General features: G+C 37.4%; 1 protein-coding gene across 7 annotated transcripts; it reads left to right on the forward strand.

The window, feature by feature from the left end:
* The first annotated feature begins 1,091 nt into the window (after nt 1-1,091).
* FAM221A (family with sequence similarity 221 member A) lies at nt 1,092-22,265 on the forward strand. Of its 7 annotated transcripts, XM_045564342.1 has the most exons (8): nt 1,162-1,196; nt 4,272-4,353; nt 4,603-4,776; nt 8,356-8,546; nt 10,214-10,420; nt 15,715-15,822; nt 17,692-17,774; nt 21,744-21,889. In XM_045564342.1, exons 3-8 carry the CDS (start codon nt 4,679-4,681, stop codon nt 21,810-21,812), a joined length of 756 nt encoding a protein of 251 aa, XP_045420298.1. In that variant the 5' UTR covers nt 1,162-1,196; nt 4,272-4,353; nt 4,603-4,678; the 3' UTR covers nt 21,813-21,889. The 7 variants fall into 7 exon arrangements, with proteins under 7 accessions (XP_045420293.1, XP_045420294.1, XP_045420295.1 ...); XM_045564337.1 differs by lacking the exon at nt 4,272-4,353 and having other exon boundaries at nt 1,092-1,196; nt 21,744-22,265; XM_045564338.1 differs by lacking the exon at nt 4,272-4,353 and having other exon boundaries at nt 1,092-1,196; nt 17,695-17,774.

The raw sequence follows: 22,265 nt of genomic DNA on the forward strand, positions 1-22,265 counted from the left end.
CATCTTCCTGGAAGAGTTCACAGTAGCACTGAGGCTATTCCTAATTATTTCCCTCTAGACTCATTAAATTGTACTTGCCTACACAGACATTCCCCTGCCACATTTCTATAAGCTTACCGAGCCTGGCATTCTCTCCTATTTATCTTTGTTAGTTTAGCTGCTGCCAAAAAGCAGGGCTAGGCTCTCATAAAGAGGTAGAACAGGCAGCAGCAAAGTACAGGTATGACTGAAGAGAGTGCTCCCCTGGATCTCCCCTAAAATACGGACCTGATTTCAGGACTACTCATTCGTCTGACTGTTGAACTCTCCTTGGTTGAACGCTCCTCAAAGGGAAGAGGCCATTAGATGAACCAGGAGGGGAGGTTCCCAAACAATTTGTCTACGTATTTGTACCTGAAATATGTCGAAAAGCCCTTTTAAAATAAAGTACTGTACTGAAGTTCAGGGAATTATTTTTCTTACTGTTTAACGCCTCCCCAGGACTAATGATGGATTTCCTACCCCTTTTTCCAGGTTGCCAAGCCAAATTAGGGCCCGATTACCAATTGCATGGTAATTCAACTTCTAAATAGATTTTATGGAGTCTTTCCAAAGGTTAAAAAACCCTACCTAAGTTGCTTTTACTTGTTTCTCTTTAACCATCTTACTTCACTTCCTTCGAAGAACACATTGCTTTAGCGTCACCCAAACTGAATGCAGCCAGTCAGGACTATTGATTTTATAGCACAGTTTTTTAAACGCCAATATGGGAAACAAGGCTGTCAATTATGCAGGGAGGCGGGCCTCAGGCGAACCATAGCCTTCTCAAAACCACTTACATTTCAAGGGATGGATTAAGTTAAAAGGGCCGTTTTCTATGCGTCCATTATATGCAAGGCGTTGCACTCCCCGGCCACTCGGTACTTTACAAGGAGACTCTCGGTCCCGGGAGAGGGAAAGGCCATAGAGACGAAGTCTGTGGCCCGCGGCAACTGTGTCGCTCGCGGCGCGGAGGGCGGCCAGGTACGAGCGCGCGCCCTGCGCCGAGGCTGCGCGCGCCCGGCGCGATCTGCGGGCTCGGCCAATCCGCGGGCGGCGCGGCCCGGCGCCGGGGCCGGTGCTGGCGCGGGCGCCCTCGGTGCCCCGCCGGCCATGGAGCGGCTGAGCCTGCCTCCCGGCGGCGCGGCGGCCGTGGACGAGTACCTGGAGTACCGCAGGTGAGGGGCGGCTCCCGGCCCGCATCCCGCCGCTCCGCGGGCCGAGGACGGGGGCTGGCCCGGTGTCCCTAGCCGGAGGACGCCTGCTGGCGCCGGGGCTCCCGGAATCTGTCCCCGGGCTGTTGGGGGAGGCCTAGGTGCATTTCAAGTTTCTCCTTTCTGCAGTAAATATTGTAGTGACTCGCAGTTCTATTCCGCAGTAAGTCTTCCGAGGCCAGGTAAGAAGTCCTTCCGTTCCCTTCCAAGGATTATTAGCTCTAGATTTATGCAAAGGTCCAATTGTTTTTTTAAAATGGCCTTTGAAGAAATACACCTGGAGTACTCGGACCTATAAAAGTGAGCAGACTTCAGATTAATCCGGTAGTGGGTAAATCGTAAACTGCCGAACGTGCTCCCAACCCCGAGGTGCTGGTCTCAGGAGAAAGACGCCGCCGACTGGTGCAGCTTTCTGTGGTTGTGGAGAAACTGGCCCCGGAAACAGGACGCAGTTCGTCGCCCTGTGCCCTGGCAAGGGCTGCTGCACCTTAGGCGCCGTGGTCTTTTTCTGTTGCCTGAGGTTTTTGGCAGTTGGGAAACTGGGCGAATGGGAATTGCTGGGGAGGACCCGCCGGAGGATGCAGGGTCGAGGCGGGAGGATGTGCGTGTTCAAACCGGAGGCGACAGTCATGCTCAGCCTGGGAAACCTGAGCGAGGCGGGCTGCTCTGCCTAACGGTGTTCTGCCCAAATGACCCAGAGGTGTCCGGGCAGGCGCGTTCCCCAGCTAACTGCACTGGCGCTGACTGCCCCGCTGGTGTAGTGTTGGGTAATGCTTAGAACTGCCTAGAATTCTGAGCCGAAAAAGTGAAGGTGAGGAGCTTGATGGGTCGGCCCCCATGGCCAGTTCAGGTGGGTTCAGGTAACTCCAAGATTCCTAGGCGGAACAGCAGCCACCCGGCCCTCACCCAGGGCAGAGCTGCTCCTTTAGCCTCCAATTCTCCAGGGCTTTTTTTCTGGAGTAAATTGCTGGGCCCCGTGTTGACTGGTAACTTAAGATATTTAGATATATGGATTGATTGTGGGCCTCCAGTTGTCTCTTTCTTAGCCTAGATAATGTTAGGGGGCAGGCCTGGTGGGAAACTATTTTTGCAAGCAGAAATAACCCGAAACACTTTCCTACAAAAGAGATCATCAGGCCTTTTACTGGCATTAGGATTTGAGAAAAGTGGGGAAAACAGGACTTGGGTGCCTAGATATGAAAGGTGGGGTGGTGGTGGGAAGGGTCAAAAGGATGAATCTAGAAGGAAACAAACTCTCCTTGAAAGTTTTCCTTGATTTGGTTTTGCCTAGGTGCTCTGGTGGGAGTTAGTTGGGAGGGGAAGTGTGGACCAGGGACATAGGCATCACCTGGGAGCTTGTTAGAAAAGCACAATCTCAGGCCCACCTCAGACCTGTTAATCTGTATTTGAACAAGATTCACCAGGGGTTCTGTAAATTTTTTTTTCTTTTTTTTTTTTTCATGAAAATTACAATAAAATTTGAGCTGCCCTGGTTTAGAACTTAAATACCAATGAATTCTTCCTTTAAAGATCTGCATCTATTTTAAGATCTGTCCAGTACCTGTTGATATTATTCTTGATAGCTGTAAGAAAGTGAAATGGCCCAAAACTTATCTCAGAATAAAATGCTATTTGTTTTTTACTGTTGTTTATCTAAGTTGTTTATGTAAGGAAGAAGGCTGTGATGATTTCATAGCTTATGAATTGGCTTTTATTTCTTACCTCGGAGGCTTCACAGTATGGCAAAAAGTATGTATTGAACAAAAAAATACGTAGCATCCTACAAACAACACTTTTCATGACTTTTAAAAGGGCTGTTTTCAAGGAGAAATGTCTTCAGTTTTGAACAACTTCTTTTAATTGTGCTTTCTTTTCCTCCAGGGATGCCAACTCTTAATTTCTTTACATAAAAATAGTGGGGGTTTAACTTTTCCCATAAAATTTTGAGTTCTTCTGAAATTAAGCAATGATAAACCTGAGTACCCAACAACACACAGACATGGGTTGAGCTTATGCAGGTGTGTTTTTAGGTCTCACATTAATTTAAACTCCTGGCCAGAGTTTGGGATCAGGCATGGAAATTAGTTGTGTTCACATTTTGCATTGATATTTTTTGTACTTTTTTTGATACTGTTTTTAAAGGAGGAAAACTTTAGAACTATTAACAGTCTAGGCTCGAACTTTTTTTTTAAATTTTATTGTTTTTTTTCCTTCATTTCTCTGTTTCTGAAGCAATAGGCTCAAACTTTTAATGAGAAGAATGAGCATGTTTGCTTCAGAATGGAAGGAGAAATTAAGATGAATATGTGCTCACCTCCACTGATAAACCTCCATCAGTAAAGTCAGATATTATGAATTCATTGACTTTCTTATTTATAATACTCTTTTATATGGGAAGTATAGAGGAGAAGAGATTTCCTTCCTCAGTCATCACTAGTTTTATGGCTGAGGCATCTATAATAAAAGATAGATTAACAGGAAAAAGCTTATACATTTATTTATAATAAGTTTTATGTGACAATGGACACTTTCAGAAAATGAAGATCCAAAGAAACTGGGAATCCTATGTATTTTTTTTTTATTATTTTTAATTTTTTAGAGACAGATTCTTGTTCTTTGACCCAGGCTGGAGAGCAGTGGCCTAATCATAGTTCACTGTAACCTTGACCTCCTAGGCTCAACAGATCCTCCTGCCTCAGCCTCCTGAGTAGGTAGGACTACAGGTACGCACCACCATACCTGGCTAATTTTTTAATTTTAATTTTGTAGGAATGGGGTCTTGCTATATTGCCCAGGTTGGTCTTGAACTACTGGCCTCAAGTGATTCTCCTGCCTTGGCCTTCCAAAGTCTGGAATTACAGCCATGAACCACTGCACCTGGCCCCTGTGCATTTTTATGCTTAGATTTGATGAAGAGTATACAGTCATGGAGAAAAATGATTGAAGGAAAAAAGGGTATGATCTAATGGTAATAAACTAGAGGGAATTTAGCAAGGCCTGTTTGTTCATATTCTTCTCCATGTTCCCATGTCTTAGAAGATAAGCATGCTCCCTTCCTCCAGCTATAGGGAGGGTATTTCTGGAATGAAAGGTTTACGACCTGCTTCAGAGAAGAGGGCGGGTAAGAGAGTGGCCTTCCTACTTCTGTTTTTGCAAATGCCAGGGTTTTGTATTTTGGGGTAGCATGTCCTGAACTCCATCAGATTTAAAAGTTTTATTACAATTGTTTGTAATTTGGCTATTATCATGGGCTTAAAGTAAAAAAATCAAAGCCAAAGCAGCCTTTTCTTTGGCTATGCCAGTATAGTTTAGTATTTTTAACCTGGAAAATAAATACTCAAGGCTTAAGAGAAGTAATTTTTTGTTGTAGAATTGTTGGTGAGGACGATGGAGGGAAACTTTTTACTCCTGAAGAATATGAAGAATACAAAAGAAAAGTTTTACCTATGCGCTTACAAAACAGATTATTTGTGAGCTGGCGGTCACCAACTGGAATGGATTGTAAACTTGTGGGCCCAGAGACACTGTGTTTTTGTACACATAGGTAAGATATTCTATTGCTAAGTTGTCTGATGATTAGAAAATAAAAAGCTGTAGCAAAGCATATCTTCTATAAGTAACACTGTGATGAGTAACATTTAAAAATAGGCTCTTATACAGTACAGTAGTGATTATCCAAAGCTTTTTTTAGCTGTAATTTAAACATTTCGATCATAGCTCATTAGAACTCATCATAGAGTCTATCATGTTAAGCAACTCTTATCTTGCCATTGGTAAAAAAGATTTTGGTGCCCCTATGACTTTGCCAGGGGTCTTTAAGTTTGTGTGGGGAGCAGAGTCTACCTACGTCTGCCATCGTTGGACAAGGTAGAGAACGAATGGATCATCAGACTGAAGAACCACTTCAACAGTTGCTTGGATTGACCTACACTGATCATGCTATCCATCTACAAATAGAAGCATTTCTCCTCAAATTTACTAATCGCCTTTCATGCCTTAAAGAACTGCTGTGTGGATACCTTTCTTTTTTTTTTTTTTTTGAGACAGAGTCTCGCTTTGTCGCCCAGGCTAGAGTGAGTGCCGTGGCATCAGCCTAGCTCACAGCAACCTCAAACTCCTGGGCTTAAGTGATCCTACTGCCTCAGCCTCCCGAGTAGCTGGGACTACAGGCATGTGCCACCATGCCCGGCTAATTTTTTCTATATAGATTTTTAGCTGTCCAAATCATTTCTTTCTATTTTTGGTAGAGACGGGGTCTCACTCTTGCTCAGGCTGGTCTCGAACTCCTGACCTCGAGCGATCCACCCGCCTCGGCCTCCCAGAGTGCTAGGATTACAGGCGTGAGCCACCGCGCCCGGCCTGGATACCTTTCTTTAAACAAACAAAAATACAAGCCCACTGCTTTTTATTACACATGGCCATGTTCCAAGGAAAGCGCATAAAGGAAAGGAAGTACCTGAGGCTCCAGTCACTGATGTGTGTTGCGTATGTCTGAGGTTTGCATTTTGCTCTGTGTATGCTCTACTTTAAATTGTACTACTGTCTGACAGTTGTGAAATTCAAAATAACCAAGCTGCTTCACAGAAAAATCTCTGAACCTATTGCATGTTTTCAGGCAACAACTTTAACTTTTTGTTCTAAGGGAACCATTGAAGGAGAACCACCCCATTCCAATAGTTCTTTCATGAAAGACTGTTTGTATAGTTGCTATTTACAGAGTTACAGTTGCCAAAGGTTGTTAAGCAGTTGCTAGGGTGAATAATGCTGTATATATTTAATAGATTGACTATAAACTTATTTAGTGATGAGAAGGAATGGAGGTTGAGGAATGTGTTGATGTCTTTCAGAATTGAAGAAGGATTTGGTAAATTTGTGATAGTTTTATAATTTATTCCTGTACAAATTTAGTGCCAGTTTCTTATCTCTGTTTAATTCATGCAGCATGGAATTGACCCTCAAAATCAACCCAACCCAACTTTGATGGAGAAGTTATTTACTATGTGTCACTCAGTGGGATCTCTGTCCAAACTATTTTTTTCCTGTTATAAAAGTGATTACAAGGCCGGGCGCGGTGGCTCATGCCTGTAATCCTGGCACTCTGGGAGGCCGAGGCGGGTGGATCACTCAAGGTCAGGAGTTCGAGACCAGCCTGAGCAAGAGCGAGACCCCGTCTCTACTAAAAAAATAGAAAGAAATTATCTGGACAACTAAAAATATATAGAAAAAATTAGCCAGGCATGGAGGCACATGCCTGTAGTCTCAAGGACTTGGGAGGCTGAGGCAGAAGGATTGCTTAAGCCCAGGAGTTTGAGGTTGCTGTGAGCTAGGCTGATGCCACGGCACTCTAGCCCGGGCAACAGAGCGAGACTCTGTCTCAAAAAAAAAAAAAAAAAAGTGATTACATGGTTTTTAAGGAAAATGGGGAATATATAGAAAAGTAGAAGATTCAACACTCAAAGCTAGCTACTGTTAATGCTTTTTACTATATCTGTAGGATTTTTTTCTTTACATAATTCATGTAGTAGTTGTTAATTATGTGTGTGTATAAAATATGTAGCCATTTTTTTCATGACAGAATCACAGAAATATGTTTCCCATTGTTATGTAGTAATCACAAACATGATTTTTAATACCTGCCTGATAATCCAGCTAGTCTAGTTGTGTTTATCTCGGGTTCCCCGGAGTTGTGAGGGAGCTTCAGGAGTGTGCCAGGTGGAAGGGCAGAATAGGCACAGGGCAAAGTCTAATTCTGGCTCTTCCCCTTTAATCAATTCTGCTTCCATTTTATTCTGTACAAGATTGTATTTGAAGAAAGAGTTTCACTGCTAGAATGCTTGAAAACTGTTGTCTAGTAATTTACTTATCCATTCCTTTGTTGTGTGTGTGTGTTCATATATGTTGCTGTTATAAGTACTGTTGCTAATCTATCATTCACAAAACTTTTTCTATACATGCCATTTTTCATGTACCCTAATTATTAATGTAATTAATAAATTATTTCCTTAGGGTACACTTTCCAAAAATGAACTTTGTGGGTTAAAAAATGGATCTTTTAAAGTTTCTTGAAACATTATTAAACGGGATTGGTACTTTAAAACACTCTTGATGGCATTGTCAATTATGTATAGTTTAAAAAAAAACTTTGACTCTTTTTGCTAAATGAAAAATGTATGTTGTTATTTTAACTTTTCTTAGATTAATATTGAGATTAACAAATTTAATATTATTTTACTGAAGTATCACCTTATGAGAAAGGACTGAGTGACCTATTTAAATAAATTACAGTGCTTTAAGAAAGAGCTTTGGCTTTCAAAAATACTGATAATTTATTTTGAAGTTAAAAGCTAAAAATTAAATTAAAATAAATTACATTAATGCAAGTTTATTGAACTTATTTCAGTTTTAAATAGCAAAACTGAAAAAAATTTAAGTAATGCACTTTGATCAAAATAATTTTTATAAAGAACTTTTTTTAATACTCTTAGGTTGCACTTCTATATTAAAGAATCTTTAGAGGTAAGTATTTTAAGGGAATTATGTGGTATTTCTTTGTATTGCTGTCAAACAACTTCTTCCTCTTTTTTTTTTTTTGAGACGGAGTCTCGCTCTGTTGCCTGGGCTTGAGTGCCGTGGCATCAGCCTAGCTCACAGCAACCTCGAACTTGTGGGCTCCAGCAATCCTCGTTCTTCAGCCTCCCAAGTAGCTGGGACTATAGGTGTGCACTACCACGCCCGGCTAATTTTTTCTATTTTTAGTAGAGACAGGCTTCTCATTCTTGCTCAGGCTGGTTTTGAACTCCTGAGCTCAAGCAATCTTCCTGCTTCAGCCTCCCAGAGTGCTAGGATTACAGGCATGAGCCACTGCACCCAGCCTGTGAAACAACTTCTTAAATAACTAAAAATAAAACTCTAAAAGAGTAAAGATTTCCTCTAACCGAAGCTACATAGCTGAGAGAAATACTGCATGTAAGGAGGTTTATTTTCACTTTACTAACAAGAAAAATAAAGGAATAAAAACAAAAAATTATCATATTTGCATTGAACAGAATACAAATTAGAAATTGTAATTTTTGGTAATACCTGCGTTGTGTTTATGTTTCTTTCTTTCTGTCTTTCTTTAAAGGTATAAACAACATAAAACTGATTTTGAAAGGATTCCTGAGCAGCGCCCCATTGATCTGCCTTGCCGGGTGACTGGCTGCCAGTGCAGGGCTTACCTGTATGTCCCTTTGAATGGCACTCAGCCCATTCGCTGCAGATGCAAGCACTTTGCTGATCAGCACAGTGCTGCGCCTGGCTTTGCATGTAACGCATGTGAGTTTTGTTATTATAAACACACAAACACAGAATGTTCACATTTCTTCCTTGAATATTTAATTGCCTTTGTGCCAATTTTATTCAGTTATAGAGTCAATGTTAAATAACTAAGGAACATTCAGTGGATAGATACTGTAAAATTTCGTTTTTGTGGAAAAACTCAGAGTTATTGGTATGCTTGATAATCATAAACTCTAGTCTTATGTAGTTCAAATAATTTAAATAATAGTAATAGATTTTAAAGAATCATTAGATGTAACCTGATTCAAATTTTTGAACAGTGGGAGTTTAATCAACTAACTTCTATTTACAGATTTTTAAAAGGGATTTTATAAGTCAAAAAATTTTATGATTTGCTAACAGATTATAATGTTATTGCCTAAAACATAGGCTGATGGGAAAAACAAAATGCAACATGATAACTGTAATGCTGTGTATGCAATAGCACCCTTACCTCAGTACCTGGACCCAAATCCCAACCTCCACCCCATATGCCCTTTCATTTGATCATAATTTTAAAAGCCTTTGGAAATAGGTAGGGTAGTGGTCCAGTTTCCTTCAGGAGTTAGTTATTACAATTGTTTTTGTAGTAGTTTGAGTTGAAATCTTATGATGAAATATGTAACAAAACATTTTTAATGACAGTGGTAGGAATAAATGTGTTTCATTGGCTAAGTATGGAAGTAGTTGGATAAGACTTGTGTGCCTTAGTTCCTGTACACATTTGTCAACGGTGTGAGTGGGTAAAGATTTTGTTAATGGTGTATTCTGGCCTCTGTTCCTATATGGTTTGTTTCTTTATGTAACAATTTTATTAAGACATAATTTATATACCATGCAATTTAACAATTTAAAATATACAATTTAATGGTTTTTAATACATTAATCAGAGTGAATGTTGTGCAACTATCAGCACAATAAAGTATAGAACATTTTTGTTGCACCAAAAAGAAACTCTATGTTTATTAGGAGTCATTCCTTATTTTTCCTTCCCCCCAGCCCTAGGTAACCAATAATCTACTTTGTAGTATATGTGCTGCTGAAGTGAGCACCTAATAATCTACTTTCTGTCTGTATGTGTTTGCCTTTTCTGGATATTTTATGTAAATGGAATCATAAAATACATGGTCTTTTGTGACTGCCTTCTTTTGCTTAGCATAACGTTTTTGTGATTCATCTATTTTGTAGCGTGTATCAGTACTTCTTTCCTTTTTATTGCTGAACAGCATTCCATTGTATCCTTTCTGTGTCTATGGATAGGCCTTCCAATATGGCTTTCATGGGGAGCTGATCTGTAGGGAGGTTTCTATGATACATTATCTCTTCACCTCGTCCTGGCCACTTGGCTGACCCTGCCACAACTGGGTTTAACTCAGTTTTTGAGGAGAAGGCCCGCATTTCCAGGATCTTCAGTGTTCAACACAATTTCTTTTTGTCCTAGTTGGTTTTTCCATTTTTCTTTTCCTGTAATATACCCCCTTACTACATTAGCATATTTCAAAAGTAAGAGCAGTGGCTGGCAGGAAGTTCAGGGGCTGGAGATAAGAGTTATAGGGGCTAGAGGATCTAGATTCAGCTGGCTTTGGCCAAGCTGAGTGGCTTTAGGGTAGACAGCTTAGTACCTATATTTAAAAATATTTAATTCCCTTTACATCTTGCTTCAGGTTCCAAGTGTTCAGGATTCCATAGCTGCTTCACTTGTGCTTGCGGTCAGCCTGCATATGCCCATGACACAGTAGTGGAAACTAAGCAAGAAAGATTGGCTCAGGGAAAACCAGCAGGACGAGATGTTCCATACGCAGCAATGGGAGGATTAACTGGTTTCAGCTCACTGGCAGAAGGCTACATGAGATTGGATGACAGTGGAATCGGTAAGCGATGATACATGAAGTGTGAGCTTGTCATATTGTTTTTATGTGTGCTAACAATAGTGAAGCCTTATATTTGTTAAGCACTTTATAGTCATCATGTTTTTTCAGGAAACATCCATTCATTTGATTTTTATTCTTAAAAAAATGTTTCACTGTCACTATACAATGCACTGTCATAGAAAATTTAGAGAACACAGGGAAAAGATCACTCCTACCCCAATGCTTGTACTCACATCCCAGTCCACATCTCCATTGTCTGTAGCAGCTGGATATTTCTTTTATTTGATATGTTTACCTGTTACCCTGCAGTACACAGTTTTTGCAATTATATCTGTCTCATTTTTGAAACAATAGGCATATGTTCATGTATGTTTGTGAACACACGTTTATATACATGTAACTACATCTATATTAAAGTATGTGTGTACATGTGTACACACACATATATCTTCTTGCACACATGTAAGTTTTAAATAATACAGGCAAAAGTTTGATAGGATATATCCTGAATTATTGAAGGTAGCCGTATCCTTCTGAGAATTGAGTGGGATTAGAGAGCAGAACGTTCCCTGTCTACTTCAAACGTTTCTGTGTGTGAAGATTTTTTAAAATTTTACAACAAGTGTGTATTTTTGTAATTAAAAAATTATATAAATGCAGATATATGTATTCTTATAAAAGATTCAAACAATAGAAATGAAGTGCAAAGCCCCCTTGAGCACTTCTTTTTCCCTGATTCTTTCCCAGAGGGTAATTTGCTATCATCAGTTTACTTTTCTCTTTAACATACATTTTCAATATTTACTTTTTTTAAATTCAGTGAAGTTTCGAAGACCTATTATGTCATGACACACAAATATATTTCATTCTTTTTAACTGCTGCACAGTATTCCACACTATAGATAAAGCAGTTTAACCATTTCCTTGTTTGTGGCATTTAGGTTTTTTTTTTTTTTTGGCCATTACAAACAATCTTGCCAAGAAAATCTTTCAGCTTGCCTCCTTGTATCTTTGCATAAATTTGATTCTAGAGTAGATGGAAGTAAAATTGTTGGGTTGAAGTGTGTTAACATGTAAATTTTAATACATTCTGCCAAATTGGCCTCCAAAAATACTGTACCTGTTTTTACTTCTTCTAGTGATGTTTTGGCTTACCTATTTCTCTTACATTTAGGCTAATCACCGATAGTATTAAACTTGATGATTTTGTCATTCCAATGTGTGAAATTGTTATTGTTTTACTTTGATTTCCCTGGCTATTAGTGATATGAGGATCTTTCATATTTATTGGCCATTTCACTTTCTGTGAATTGCCTGTTCATATCTTTTGCTTATTTTTCTGTTTTTATCTTTTCTCATTGACTTATAGGAAATCTTTTTATATATCCTGTATACTAATCCTTTGTTGTTTATTTTGCAGACATTTTCTCCCAATCTGTCACTTGTCTTTTAATCTTTAAAAATAGTTTTTTTTTTTTTTTTACACTTCTTACATTTTGGAGACAAGCCTTCCCTGTTTCAATTTTATAAATATATTCTCCTTCATTTTATTTTAATACTTAATTTTTTATGTTTAGCTTTTTCATATATCTGGAATTTATTTTTGTGAAAGTGTGAGGTAGGTATGTCTGTCTAACTTCAGTTTTTGTCCAAATTGATGACCAGTTATCCAAATACTATTCTTTCCTAAATAATTCAAAATTTTATCATATTCTATCCTATTCTCTATTTTATACCATTGGCCTATTTGTCTATCCTATCCATATTATATATTTTTTATTATTATAGTTTCATGGTGTGTTTTGGTATTTGGTATGATAAATTCCTCCTGTTTGTGATCATTTTCCAAGATTGTCTTCCTATTTTTGCACATTTTCTCTTCTAGGTGATTTTTCAACTAGTTTGTCAAATTCCATAAGTAAATTATTTTACAGCTTTCATGGGTGCATGATTGTATTAGGCTCATGCAACAGTTATGGAAAGCCCAGTTACTAGTGGCAAAATATGATGTTGATGTTGATGATGATTGTAGCTTTTTATTGCTGGTCGTTGTTCCAGCCACTTCACACGTATTACCTCATTTAATACTCACCACAGCTCTCTGTGGTAGATGGTTATTCCTGTTTTATAGATGAGGAAACTTAGCACACAGTAGTAAAATAACTTGCTCTGTGTTATTCAGCTAGTAAGTAGTAGGGTTGGGTTCAACCCAAAGATTACCCTGGGCTCCTTAGTCTACCTCATTGTTGTCTATTTCTGTATAGCTATCATATTGCTTTCATTATGGCAGCTTTAGAATAAATAAATTAATAGTTGTGACATCATTTTATTACTTCAGAATTTTCTTGGCCTACTCTTACCTTTTAATTCTTTCAAAACTTTGATGTTATTTTATGAAGTTATAAAACTCTACTGTTTTAATTGAAATCACATTGAATGTGTAGATTAATGCAGAAAGAATTGATATTTTAAAATATTGTCTCTTCATTTATTTGCCTTCTGTGCAGCAAAGCGGACTTCTAAAGTTGTCTTCCCAGAAGTTCTGTACAATTCCTAGGTTTATTTCTAGGTATTTAATGTTTTTTTAATAGATATCATATGTGACATTTTTCAAAATTATATTTTCTAACTGATTATTGTTTGTTTATAAAACAGTAAATTTTCTACTGCTTTTGTTACCAGTCTCATTAATCTTAGAGTTTTTACTAAATTTTTAGTTTATTTTATAAATAATGATATTTTCCCCTCTTCCTTTCCAATATTTATGACTCCTCTTGCTCTTGACTAATCAAAATGGCTAGTACTTCCAGGACAATGCTAAATAATAGTGGTAAGCCAGATGTGGTGGCATGTACCTCTAGTCCCAGCTACTTGGGAGGCTGAGGTGGGAGGATCGTTTGAGCCCAGGAGTTCAAGTCTAGCCCAGGCAACATAGTGAGACTCTGTCTCTTAAAAAACGAAAGCAAAAAGTAGAGGTAATAGCTGGCGTCTTTGCCTTTTTGTGACTTCTGGTATTTTATCAATTGAGTATCTTCGTAGTACAGCCATGTGTCACTTAATGACAGGGATACATTCCGAGAAATGTGTCCTTAGCTGATTTCGTCATTGTGCAAACATCATACAGTGTACTTATACTAACCTAGATGGTATAGCCTATTGCTCCCAGGCTACAAACCTGTATGGTACGTTACTGTACTGAATACTGTAGGCAGTTGTAACACAGAGGGAAGTATTTGCATATCTAAACATAGAAAAGGTACCATAAAAACACAGTATAAAAGATAAAAAAATGATACACTTTTATAGTGTGGATCCATTATGATCTCCTGAGACCATGATTGTATATGTGGTCAGTTATTGACTGAAATGTCTTTTTTTTTTTTTTTAAATTAAAATGAATGTTTATGGACTGTAAACTTATGAAAAGCCATAATAGCATTATTTTTACATATTTTCCAGTAAGTCAGATAACAGTGTAAACTTTGAGTATAATAACAGAATTCATAGCAGAATAACAAACACAGGAATTATAAGTAAGAATGATACTGTTTTATGTCCATTCTGCTTTTAACTGTGCAACTACATAAAAAGCAAAAGGCAAGAAATAAAAATGTGTATATGGGTTTGGAAGAAAATTCATTTCATGCTGTTACCTTTATATTTGATCCTGCACATAGAAAGTAATTTCTTCTCATCAAGAAAGGAGTTTTCAAAAAAGAAAGAAAAAGCTACTTACTGACCGCAAATTAAATGTAGAGGAAAAAAACATTTGGGGCTATGCTGGGAAGATTTGTCTTCTGTAGACCTAGTCTAAGAATTAAGAAATAGTCTGGTTAATGAAGCATTGACAAGGAACTCAGGCTGTATTTATAGAATAGGAGCTTCATTGTAACTCAGATCTCTAAAAGAAGAAAATGTTAGACTTAATAAGTTTAATGATTATAAAGTAGCTTTTCAAAACCTATTTGTAGTCTTGAGAATGTGAATTTTATTTAGATCTTACAGGCTATATTTTGTAATTTGAAATTGAGACTGAAATGTCTTTTGTGATGCATGACTCTATAGAGAAAGAAAACCTCCCCCTTTCGTGCCCTGATAGATGGTGGGGTGACGAAATTTGAGAGTGAGGAGAGGAAACATAAGCTATTTATGTCCTGATTTCAGGTGTTAGAGGAGCCCAGAGGGACTTCTGCTCTGTTAGCCATGTAGATACCTAGACAGTGATGACCTCTTGCTGGAATTTGGTTCTTTTTGATGTGAAAGGAATCCATAAGTCCCAGCTCTGAGGGGGTGCTGGGAAGGCAGCTGAGCTGGGAGGCGGTGGGCCTGCTATGGCATCTGTCAGAGCAGAGGGCAAGATGACCTCAGAGCAGAGCTGGAGGTGGGTGATTCAGTAGGGGTTGTGACAGGCATTGAGGGGATCTGTATTTCTAGTGAGAGCGAGTGTGAGGCTACCAGGCCCTGTCAGGCTGAGAGACCAAACTACAAGTTACACCAGTGTGGAGCATTGGAGATCAGCAGCACGTGCAGTCCCAGGGAACAGCACAAGGACCTCAGTGGACCTGAGCTCCTTCTCTTATATTCCCACATGTCCTATGAGACAGTAGCTGGGGATGGGAGCGGGAAAGACTGAGCAATTGTCTCACACTGTTTACATTATAAGATAGGACTAACTTTTAAACCAATTAGGACTAAAAGTTCATTTCCTTCCCTCTATCTGTGGTGTGGGGATGGGGGTGTGGGGGAGGTGGTGGTTTGTGAAAAAGATAGAACAGTTATAAATTTTCTCTGCAGTTTCCTTCCTTTTGGTGCCTAAAGTCAGTGTTTTTAGCAGTTGGTCTTTGTGGTTTATGGTTTGGGGTTGTGGATGTTTCTCATATTGGTGAAGAAAGAGCTTGTTTGTTTTATTTTTCACACTTTGTAGGTGGTTTCCCAGTAAGGCACAGAGTAAAAATACACTTATCCTACCTTCTTCAACCAAAAGTTCCTTAGTGTGAATATCTAATTTTTGATAGTGTTATGTAACTGTATTAGGGTTTATGCACTTCTGTGTTGACATACAATTACATTAGTGCATAATATTTTTTTTTCTGTGAAAAAGGTCTTAGAAATGTGCTGAGAAAGGCACATTTACCTATTTGCCTTTACTTTATATGGTAGACAAAAATCTAAACAAAAATCTCTTTTTTGTAGAAAGGATTTTCTGGTGATTTTGCTGAGGTTCCAATTTATTTCACATTTGTAGCCTTTTAAATAGAGATTTAATTTTCCTTCTCCATATATTTTGTTCTCAGGTGCACCTTCAGTTGAACTTTTAGAATCTCCAGTTACAGCCATGGACCACCCATTTCTAAAAGCATTTCAAGCACAAAGTATTTCTTCTCCAGAAACATTAACAGATGGTAATGAAATTAAATTGAGAAATATTTCTGGGCGTAGTAAGTTAGAATATAGAGTTTTGATTTGTTTCATAGGCTTCTCTCTTTTTTCCATTATTACCACAATTTGACTTTAGGTAAATCTATCATTTTACTTTCTTTTACATTAGCCAGGCACTGAGAAAAAGCAAGCAACTTCATTTCGTATTGGGACATATAGCTAAATCTCAGAATTTTGAGTATGCTGATAAAATGACATATAATTTGAAGTTTTAAACCTTATTCTGGTGTATGTTGTTGCTCCAGTGTTTGAATAAGAGGGCCCTCTAGTGGACCAGTTGCCTTTGGGCTTCCCAAAGAGGTGTAATCCAGTGACAATCATAGGTTAGCAGAGTTTTATCATTTATAAATTAAGAACAAGTAGAATTCATTTTTAAGCACTAGTATTCTATATTTCCTTTATTGAAAATAAGAATAAAAACATCAAAGAAAGAATTTGTGTGGTCTATTAGGTATTTGATATTTTAAAATATTTTTAGATGAGAATTTGATTTGTCTGTATTTTCATATGCTGACTTTCTTCATGAGGGATTTTAAGGCTGCTTCAAAAACAACATACAATGAAGTACGTAATGATAAGATATAGATAGAAATAAGAAACCAAAACCAAGAAAAAGGACACAATTGTGGCCACTTTCAAGGTTGATATAATTGCTCCATTAAGCTTCAGTTTTGACTGAATATAGTGGCGCCCAAGAAGCAGAGGAAGGTACAGTCATTTAAACACTTTTCCTTATTGAAAGGGAGGAAGCCTGAGTTCCTCAATGCTAATGAGTGTTATATCAATGCTGGATTTTAAAGAAGTCTGTATAGTGACTTTCAATGATGCAGTGGCCAAGGTCCTCGCAACCTTTTTTTTTTAAGCAAATACAGCAGATGGTTGCTTGTTCCAATAGTAACCGATAAGAGTGGTAATATACCATTTGACCAGATAAATCATTAAATATAATGTACCATTAAAATGCAATGCAGTAAAGGTAAGTCTGCAAGAGGTTTAGCTCAATTGGCCCAACATGATCCAGGGATAGACCCAGAGTTTCCAGAGGAATGGATAGATAGCGCATATTCTAAGCACGCTTTCTTATTTTATTTTTCTCAATAAGGCTTTTGTTAAACATAGTCAACAAAGTATGGTTGTAGTCTGTGGTGATTGTCTGGAGTTATATGTCTTTATGTTGTTGATTGAGGGTGAATTCAAATGCTTTAGAAACTAGTAGAACAGGTGTTCAGGCTGATATTTTGTTTTGGAAATCAAAGGACCCAATGAAGACATTCACCAGCAATGAAGGTAAAATTTTCTATGAACTAGGCTCTTGACAAGAAAACCAGGTTTTTCCTACTGAAGCACTTTTAAATTCCTTTCAGCACATACTAGTGTTTGATTAGTTTTACAAAGTGAATATCATGAAAAGTGTCTAAAATGTTTTAGTTTTGAAAAATTTTGAACCAGGTAGTATCATCACTATGGTTGCCTATATAAAGCCTCAATAATTCTATGCATTATCTCATAAAGTGGAACATGGATGTCTAGTTATAAAATGTAAAAAAGTAGTTGGCGAAAACGAAATGTACTCTTACGGAATAGCTATGTGGCGTTATTTAATATGAGCCATTGAATATGTGGAGAATGTTTGCCAATGAAAATTACTTTTGTCCTGTAATGCTGTTCTTTCTAAAAAAAGAATTAGATAGTAGGACCAGATGTACTTTTGGGCCATTTCTGGTTTGAAAAACAAAACATTATCTCCTGGCATGAGGAGACTTTTCTTTCTGTTTTTTATTTCAGGGGACTATATAATGACATAAATACATAGATTATGTTTTCCTTGTTAGCAGGTACAAGTAGCCAAGTTTCTTCCTTAAGGAGACCCAAAGAAGATGATATGGCTTTTTTTGAAAGACGATACCAGGAGAGGGTAGGTTTTTCAGGAAATCCATTTGCATTAAGCATTTACTTGTCATAAAAACACTATAGAATTATTACATATTGAATGTGGAACACCATTAAAAATAATTTATAGGTGTTAGGCTTTGAGGCTTATTTGCAATAATTCAGACAGAAACAGGACTAATGAATAATGTGATATATAATACACTGGTTGATTATGAAGGCCATAAACGTTGACTAAATACAAAAATAAAATCAATAATCATCAACCATTAATAGAGTTATAAATTATATGTATCTTCAGTTCTTTTTTTAATACCTGTACCTTTATTTTTTTATTTTAAAAAATTTAATTGTCCAAGATTGAATATATTTTGAATTCTTAATATGTATTATATCATTTGTTCTTCTCAGAGGTTTTTTGGTATATCCTGACTCAAGTCAAGATTACCCAATAGCCTTTAAGAAACAGAATACTAAACATAGACATATTTTAACAGCTTCCAGGGTTCAACAACTATAGTTTTGATGTGTTCACAGCTTTAAGTAATGTTCATTTTCATCAGTTCTCCACCGTAGTATAGATGCCTTAGGGATAAGAATAGTATTTTATTCATCTTTGTATTTTCCCTAGCACCTAGTACAGTGCCTTGTGTTTAATGGTTTCAATAAATATTTGTGGAACATTGAAAAAATAACATATAATTGATACTCACTTTCATACATGTTAACTTCTTACAATTTTGATAAGTTTCATGGAAGTGTTCGTATTTGAGAGTTTTGTTTTTGATTTTTGCTACATGAAAGAATGTTGGCTTGATCAGGCATTCGAAATAGTATTTCAGCCACATGGCTGAAAGTGCTTTCTTTAGGATTATTCTATAGTTGGTTTGTGGGCATTATTATCTCTCCCAATAGATAATAAACTCCACAAAAGTAAAGACATGCTTGTTGCTTTTTGTTTTATCCTCTGCAACTCAGACAAGAGCTTGTTAAGTAACTGAAGGTGTGGAAAAAGGAGAACATTAAATAAATTCACCACCCAAGAGCACAGGAAGAAAGTGGAAAGCAGAGAGATTAGCTTAAGAGTTTTGAAGTGGAAGGGGAGAGTCCTGGGTATGATTTAAGGTAGAGCTAAACAATAGAACTTTTTGCAATGATGAAAACGTTCTGTATCTGCACTGTATCCATTCACCATATGTGGCTCTGTAAGTCTAAATTTAAATAAATTAAAATTTAAAATTTACTTCCTCAGCCACATTTCAAGTGTTCAGTACCCACATGTGGCTAGTGGCTACCTTATTGGAGAGCACAGATATAAAACATGTCCATCATTGCAGAAAATTCTTCTTCAAAGCTCTGGTCTAAGGGTGCCTTAGTCTATTCGGGCTGCTGTAACAAAATACCATAAACTGGGTACCTTATAAACAACAGAAATTTGTTGCTCATAGTTCTGGAGGCTGGGAAGTCTAGTATCAAGGTGCTGGCAGATTTGGTGTCTGGTGTGAGGGCCTGCTTTCTGGTCCTTAGATGTCATCTTGTTGCTGTGTCCTTACATGGTGGAAGGGGCACGACAGCTCTCTGGGGCCTCTTTTATAAAGGCACAAATCCCATTCTTGAGGGCTTTGCCCCTGTGACCTAATCCGCTTCCAAATGCCCCACCTCCTAATACCATCACATTGGGGGTTGAGATTTCAACACAAGAATTCTGAGGGGACACACACATTCAGACTATAGCAAAGGGGAAAGAGAGGCAGTAGTAGGATGTCAGGGACAGGGATGAAATGATCAGAATGATGAAAGAAAAGGCTGTTTTGTAGCAGCATCAAGGGCAAGACTTAAAATCAGATCACTCTCCATTCTTGGGATGCACACATTCACAGCCAAATTTAAGTTTTTGCTCATAGGCTTATGGGGGACTAAGTTCTAGAACTCCTGTCCTTTCTCCAGAAGCTTGGGTAGCATTGACTGCTTTGAAAACATGCCAGTGGTATGTCTGGGAAGATAATGAGAGGAATTCTTATTTGTGAATGTTTTAAAGGATATACTTGGCCTGACCAGATTGCTTATTATAAAATATATCTAAAGTTTATGGATTTATGAGATGTAATTTATAACTCTCCAGCACATGTGATTTACGGATTTATGAGATAAAGCTTATAAACTCTCCAGTCTATGTGATTAATAAGAGTATAAAAACTAAGGAGCCTAAGTCCAAACAACTTTCTGAGCTGACATGTACTATACTCACTATTTTGTCTTTTACTCCTTTTACTCCAAAACCATTTGGAAGATTAGGAAGCTAATGGTTCAGGGCCTTTTTCAAGAGAAATGCCATGTGTGGATCTGCTTTTTGCTTATATTGTTTGCTAATTTTTGGTAACATCTGGCAAAGAAGAATCTATTAATGTAAGTCAGCTTTGATAAGGGAAGCCTTTGTGGTAACATAGTTTATCAGCTACTTTTAGATATTATTGAAAAGTTGCTTTTTTAAAAATAAATCAGGTCAAATATTTTTCTTTTGCTGTGGATGATCCTTGGTTTCTTTTCCCCAAGAGTGGAGAGTTTTATTAAGGAAACAAGTATCAAAGGTCTACTAGGTACAAGGCACTGTGCTCCTGCCAGGAAAAAAAAAAAAAAAGAAAAGGAGGAGGAGGTGTCTTTGTTCTTAAGACTCCAGAGGGAGTATTTGCAAAGTACCGTTTCAAATGAGCAAACACACCTTTGGCTTTTGTTTGTTGTTTAGCATCTTTTTTTTTTTTTTTGATGTTATTACAAATCTAACACTTGGGCTTAAATGAGAGGGGAAAAGGGACTAGCATTTGTTTAGTGCTTGAGTGCTTAGATCTTTATACATATAATACATATATATTTATATATATAATCTTATTTATACGTTTAGAACAATGCTGAGAAGTAGGTATTACTATGATTTTTTTTTCTTTTAACAAATGAGAAACTGTTGGTTAAATAACCTTGCCCCAAATGCTTGATAAATGGCAGAAGGAGGATTCAAACGCTCCTTTATTTGACTTCAAAATCTATATAATCTTTGCCTTAGAATAGGATATTCTTTGGGAGTCCTTGAGATGATCTGTTGATGGATATAGTGTGAAGAGTAATAATGAGTGTTTCTGAGTGAGGTTCCCAACCAACTCAAAGAGGAGAGGGAAAAAATGGGAAAGAGACAGGTTAATCTAGAAATTTTTATTACTTGCAATTTGATAGGATTGAGTAGACTGGTTTTACAAGGTCTCTCCTGGTTTCTTGATATTCCTGTTAATTTAGATGGTAGAAGGCCCTGTCTCTACCCATTCCCCTTATTTTCTCTCCCCTTCTCTTGTAGGGGTAAGGCAGTAGTGCTGCCTCTGGAAACTGGTATGTGTGAATGTGAGTGGTGGCGAGTCAGAGACAGGTGGGCTTTGTGTTCTCTGGGGTCCTTAATCCCATGGAAAAGGCTTATATGAGTCTAAAAAGTGAGAAGGCCACGGCTTGGGGTATGTGTGCTGCTGCTTTGCTGTAACTATAATGAAGGGAGGGCAAGACCTTCAGGAAGCTAACTGTGGAATGTAGAAACCAGAGTTATAGGAAAGCATCCTTAAAGCAGTCCGTGTTTTGGAGATAATCCAGCTGGATTAGGTGTATTCTGTAACTTTGAAAGGGAATGTGCATAGATTGGATATAAAGTTAGGCATTTAAGTTTTTTATTAATTTTTAATTTTAGTAGCAGTTGAAACTAATTTGTTCTCTTGTCTAAAGCAGTATTCATTTATATGTTATTTTTGTTAAAAATCCTTTGGTAAAGTTAAAATCAAATCATTTAAAAATATGCAATTATATCCCTTTATGAGATTTTGGCTTTACTATTTAGCAGCCTAATAACTGTGTGGAATGGCTATGTTAAATAAGATGTGGATCCAAATGAGGTTAATGCAACCTTTTTTTTGTTTAGAATGGTTTACAAATTATTATATCAATAAATATTTTAAATTTACAGATAAAAATGGAAAAGGCTGCTAAGCAGAAAGGAAAAGCTCCATTGCCATCTTCTACGAAACCTTCATGAAGATGACTGGAGAAATTAAAACCACCATCCAAATATATCATTTTCATGTTTATTTAAATGTAATACGACAATTTGTTTTCTCTCAAATTATTTACTTTGTTGACTGAATAAATGTCTTTTTTATATGTTTCCTTAATTTATTTAAATAAGTGAAAATGCTATTACTTTTGTTGAAATTACTGATTAATGACTTTGTATATATTTTTTGTCTTTCCTCACAAATGAGGTTGTTTTCATGAGTCAAAACCTGAAAGTACAGTAAATATTTTCAGTACATCATAACTTTTTCAGGCCATTTAAAAAATTAAAGATACTATCAAGGGTTTTGAACAAATACGTAAGGACACTTTTTCATTCAGAATAGTAAATTAATTTTGCGTGGTGGTGTGCGCCTATAGTCCCAGCTACTTGGGAGGCTGAGGCAGGAGGATCGCTTCAGCTTAGGAGTTTGAG

This window comes from Lemur catta, chromosome 11, assembly GCF_020740605.2.
Source record: "Lemur catta isolate mLemCat1 chromosome 11, mLemCat1.pri, whole genome shotgun sequence".
Taxonomy (NCBI): Eukaryota; Metazoa; Chordata; class Mammalia; order Primates; family Lemuridae; genus Lemur; species Lemur catta.